General features: G+C 31.8%; 1 protein-coding gene across 1 annotated transcript in view; it reads right to left on the bottom strand.

The window, feature by feature from the left end:
• Positions 1–830: 830 nt before the first annotated feature.
• The window catches only part of LOC139502572 (uncharacterized), a 42,602-nt gene continuing 37,432 nt past the window's right edge, over positions 831–6,000 (bottom strand). The window contains exon 6 of the mRNA XM_071292079.1: positions 831–1,013. Coding sequence (XP_071148180.1) covers positions 848–1,013 — 166 coding nt within the window. The 3' untranslated portion in view covers positions 831–847. The remainder of the gene's footprint in view (positions 1,014–6,000) is intronic.

Below are 6,000 nucleotides of genomic sequence, written 5' to 3'. Positions count from 1 at the left end.
CTTTGAACTGTTTTGATTCAAGCGCCACCGTGGTGCCTTTCTAAGACAAACTCGTACCTTGGGTTCTAAATCATATGCCTGGTATATTTGTTGTATTATTATTGCATAATCATAATGATATTTGTTGTTGAAATACGGTGATTCTTAACAAATTATGTTTTGTTTATTTACCACATGCAAAAAAAATCATACGGTACAAAGAAAATAACACCTAAATCATATAAATTCTAGATATTTAAACAATGTATTTGAAAAAATCCAATTCAAAACTTGCTATAAAGCAATAAATAATATAAGGTTAATACTAAAATGTACTCGCTACAAGCGGGGACTGACGTGGTACATGTAGTATTGATTTTCATAGTGTATTATTACGTTTTAATTTATGTCCGAGAAAATTTACCAAAATGGATGATTTTTTAGCTAAGAAGCACATGATTTCATCTATGAACTCAATAGTTAGTTCCTGGTTCATGAGTTATGAAAACAACAGGAATATACACACAGACAATCACTAGTCATCTTCAAATCATGTGTAGAAGAAGAAGGTAAGAAAAGGACTCGAATTAAAAATTTTGAACTCAATATCATGAAGACCGAATTAAACTATGATAAGGTTGTACCATCACTACAGACATTCACACGAACAAACAAAATGGTACAGGCTTATAACATAGAGCATCATCCATTCTGGTTTTTTTGTAATACGTAATCAGACGAGTGTAAGGAAACTATCCAACATCTACAGACTATGTCTTCTTTTAAGAATAAATGTGCCTGTAAAGTCAGTTTTATCACATTTTCAATTTAAAACATCTTTCTTTCGAATCTAAAACACAAACATTTATCATCCTCTATTTTCACATTTACAACAACCATCAAAATAGAAAAGTTCGATTTCAAGGTCATCAATTTCGTCCGCTAAAGATGGTGGAATTGGCTGCTTAATAACGACAGCGGATTGTAGTGCTTGCTCATGCATACAACGACATCCGGTACAACCACTAGCTTGACTGAAATGATAAAAAAAAAAGGAAAGTGATATATTTGTCTACACATGCTGATTTTGGTGTATGGTAGGTAGCATTGATAGTTAGTCAATTCACGGCTGACACAACAAAAATTGCATTATAAAACAATGTTGTTCAGGTAAAGGGTTGAAAACACCTTGTATGTGTCTATTTCTAAGACTGAGAATAATTTGTTTGTCTTTAGCGTTAGTGCGGTGTTCTTATAGGTAGCCCTCAGAAGTTTCAAAATGAAAAGTTTTATTGAGAACCTTATATGAAAAGTTACACAAATACGTGATATTTTGATTAATTTGAAGTTTATGTCTTTCCAATACCATAAACATGTAAGATTTTACAAAAGGTATATAGCTAAAATTTTAAAGTTTTACAACAAATTACAACAATTGTATAGTTTTAATGAAGGGATGCTGTTTTATCGACAATTCGTACATTTAAAAAAGAAGATGTGGCATGATTGCCAAATGATACAGAAATTAACAACTATAGGTCAAAGTACGGCCTTCAACAATGAGCAAAGCCTATACCGCATAGTCAGCTTTTAAAGGCTCCGAAATGAAAAATGAAAAACAATTCAAGAAAACTAGCTAAAAAACCTAATGTCTGTACAAAAAATGAACGAAAAACAAATATGTTACACATTAACAAACGACAATCACTGATGTACGGGCTTTTAACTTTGGACATGCATATACATGCAAAATGTGGCGGGGTTATAAATGTAAGCGGGATCCAAAACCTCCCCTGTCCTCAGACAGCGTTGTAACAGTACACAATAAGAATAAACTATACAAAACATGTTTCCTTTGATTATACTGCTTAATATTTACCTATATTAATAACATACTAGAAAATATAAGACATTGACGTCATGTAATAAAAATGATGTATCAAAGCAGCAACGTCGCTTGTTCACGTCAATCCGTGGCCATTTATCAATAAAATGCAAGCGACATTCATACAACCGAACAACTGTCTTAACGTTTTGTAATCGTAAATTAAAAGTAGTTTTACGGACTATTCAGTTTATTTCATATTCACAAAAACAACAAAGTATACATGTTTACCTAGTTGTCGATGAACAGAATAATTGCATTTTTTTATACTGACTTTATTAGTTAGAAGATCAGCTCGGCCAAATAATCCAACAAAAACCGTGTTATTCTCAGTCTCTTTGGAAGGGAAGCCAATACGTCTCAACATGTTGCACTAGCCTATTTGCTCAAGTAAATACAACTTTTGAGTAGAGATGGGATTGATCTGACGACAATTGTTAGGTCATATTTAAAACATTTGTTTTATATCTAGATACGTTTATAACATCCTTCCTTAGCTACCATATCTTTGATATTTATACATCATTAATGTTTGTATACGAGCAAATCCTTGAATTTCAAAAAGTACGTTATTATGGACATTCATAGTTATCAAAGGTACCAGGATTATAATTTTGTACGCCAGACGCGCGTTTCGTCTACATAAGACTCATCAGTGACGCTCATATCAAAATATTTATAAAGCCAAACAAGTACAAAGTTGAAGAGCATTATCATAGCTACTGCTGTTGATAAACCTTCAATCATAAGATAAGATTTAAGGGGGAGGACAGGGGTAAGTGAGACAGGGAGAAAGGGGGTAGGAGAAAGGAGAAAGGGGTGGGAGAAAGGAGAAAGGGGGTAGGAGAAAGGAGAGGAAGGCTGGGAGAAAGGAGAAAAAGATGGAGAAAATAATAAAATATGAAAAATTAAAATATCTCTTTTTTCCTGTAAATTAAAAAAAAAAGGAGAAGAGGGGTAGGAGAAAGGAGAAGAGGGGTAGGAGAAAGGAGAAGAGGGGTGGGAGAAAGGAGAAGTGTACCCCTTGTCCTCCCCCTCAGATTTACACAGTTTATTTATATCAGGTGAAACGTTGTATGACAACATACAAAACAAGGATATTTGCACAGATGTTTGCCAGATATTCGGACTCATCTTTTTTTATCCATGTAATGCCATTAAAATCTTTGCTCCGTAAACTCTACATTTCTTACTCCAATTAAATTAGATATAGCATGTATAGTTTAAAATACTATCTTTGAAAATATCATAAAACCCCTGATATTTTTTGTTGTTTTTGATAGAAAAAAAGGTATTCATGTTAAATACATACAATAATCTAGAGAAAATTATTTCCCGCCAAATTTTAAATGGCTTATATCTCGTAACATAGATCCTTCATCTTTTCTGCAATTTTAGTCTTATTTATATACTATCAAATAATAACTGTCTTTTGAAAAGCTTGTTATTTTCAAATGTAGTAGCGAACATCCGTAAGATCTTTAAAGGGCATTTTTTAAAAATATAATACACAACACTTAAGGTAGCACAATACAAAGATTTTTCATCCTAAATCAGACATCTTAAAACTGTCATATTGTGATGTCCATACTTGAATGAATTTAGCTTCTTTGTTATTCATAGCATCCCAAAATATTTTCTAGATTCTTGCACAACACTGTTTGACCTCCAAAACCATGTCTCAGATTTTTCCTATAGTATTTCATTCTCTCATAAATCTTTCAAGATCAATTCATAAGAGGCCACTGAATTCAATTGGGTATAAATTTGTTCTATTGATGTTTTTGGAAATCTAAGACACGGTTTTGGAGGTAAAGCTGAGTTGTACAAGAATCTATAAAATACTTTGTGATGCTATGAAGAACAAAGACGTTAAATTCATTCAAGCGTGGACATCACAATAGAGCAACTAATTACATAATAATTAATTATGTAATAATTATGCCATAATGAAATTATCACAATTTGAAAGATTAACCTTTCTTCTTTCTTCTGGTACCTCATTTATAAAATATAAAGAAGGATGAATTACATCAGTTTAAAGTTATCTGATTGGGAGTAAAAATTCTTTTTTTTTTTTTAACTATGATAAAAAAAATGATTTATAGACAGTTTTAAAACATCATTGGCTATTTACACATCCTTAATGTCAATATTCCAGGTTAATATACGAGAAAATCCTTGAATTCCAAAAAGATCACAATTATGGACGTTCATTGCAACTGATCATGATGTTCACAAATCTTAAATACTAAAAGACAAGATTGCAGTTCATCGAATTATGCAGGAAAAGTATGATAATCGTGCAACACAAACTCTATCAAATACCGCGGAGAAAACTAGGTATTTTACTAATAAAATTCATCGTGTATTACCAATGTCATTTCAACTGACCGGGCGGAGCTTACGTTTTAATTTGCATAATAACAGTCTATTTGAAGATGTGTGTGATAAGGATGATAGCCATTAAAATTATTACTGATTTCTAATCACCTATCAGTGTCATCAAAGGAATTTAAAAAAACAATGACTGGGCACTTCATTAATGAGTTTATCCTAAAACACCTATCTATAGATAGACTGGTTTATTGTGAGCGAATCGGTTGGCCTCCGCCCAGTCAAGTGATATACATCGAGTAATAACTTACCTTGAAATTTATTAAATATGCACAACACAATACTAGTATACAAAGTATACTCTTCATAATAACATTCAACACGAGTACTAAGGCAAAATATTTGAAAGAAAACAGATTTTTCTGCAAACCAATGAAATCATAAATTGTATTTATAATAAAGTAAAATATACCCCACTTTCTGATCAAGTAATGTTAAAAGTTAACACATCAACATGTTTTTGATGAATCGAAGTTATTTTCTAAATGCCCTATACATGTTTTGAGGCATTCTTCATTCAGAAAGGTTTTTTTCCTCGAACATGTCACTAGTAAATTTTTTAAGTGCGTTGATGCTCGCTCTTTTTTGTCCGGGCAGCTTAACAAGAACATAAATAATTGCCTTTAATCGTTTTGGTAACATTACAATACGCTGATTTATTGCTTTGCCTTCGCTGTAACTTTGCCAAATCGTTAGTTTTGTTCATGCGGCCGATAGCACTGATCATTATCCCTTTTAGTATGTTTTTCATAACATTAGTCGGGATTATCGCCTTTGTCATCATTTTAACATAGTGAAACTTGGTATTTTACTTCATGTTCAGCTAGCTTTAAAACCATGTTTAATCTACTATTATACTCAAGGAAAAATCCGTACCAAGTCAGGAATATGACAGTTTTTTTTCCATTCGTTTGATGTGGTTGAGCTTTGATTTTGTAAATTATAAAGGGACTCTCCATTTTGAATTTTTGTATTTTTGTTATTTTACTTTACTATAATTCACTGATACATTAAAAAAAACTATATTTATCAACCATTTAAGCATGTCTCAATTCAGTGCATAAACTTATAACAATACGAATGCTTCAATAAAATCAATCAACAATGAATGATCAATAATTCGCCGTTTCAGAATCTAATGCATCCTGGGTAATATTTTCAAAAGCGTACACCAAAGCGTTTTGATTGGTTTAAAACGTTATAAACAATGGAAATTCAACCAATGACGTAACGTTATTTTCACTTTGGGGTACGGACAATGAAATTACCCATGATGCTTTAGATTCTGAAACGGCCAATTGCATTCGTTGCTGTCTGCCATAATGTATCACACTAAACCTTCATCTCTATCTCGATTGATTGATTGATAAATTGACATCAAACCAAACAACTTGTATGTATCTTTTATTTATTTGGTGTAGTAAGCAGTCATTTATAACATGTGAATGTTTGAGATACATTTTTGTAATTTTCATAATTAAATTTAGAAGAATCCTTTTAATCAAAATTAAAAATCAATTCATATATAACCACATATATATAACCGAACACCTGAATATGGGATTTTTTCATTTTGTCACATTTATTATAATATTAGAATCATATTCAAAACAGTGTGATTGTGGCCATTGATTGACGACCTAAATTATCCCAATGACTAGGACAGATTATGTGAACGTTTGTCTGTAACTACCACTGTTCACTACTTACTTATTATAGAATTTAAACTGTGGGTCACC

Source organism: Mytilus edulis, chromosome 14 (assembly GCF_963676685.1).
Source record: "Mytilus edulis chromosome 14, xbMytEdul2.2, whole genome shotgun sequence".
NCBI lineage: Eukaryota > Metazoa > Mollusca > Bivalvia > Mytilida > Mytilidae > Mytilus > Mytilus edulis.
This window is presented reverse-complemented; position numbering and strand designations above follow the sequence as displayed.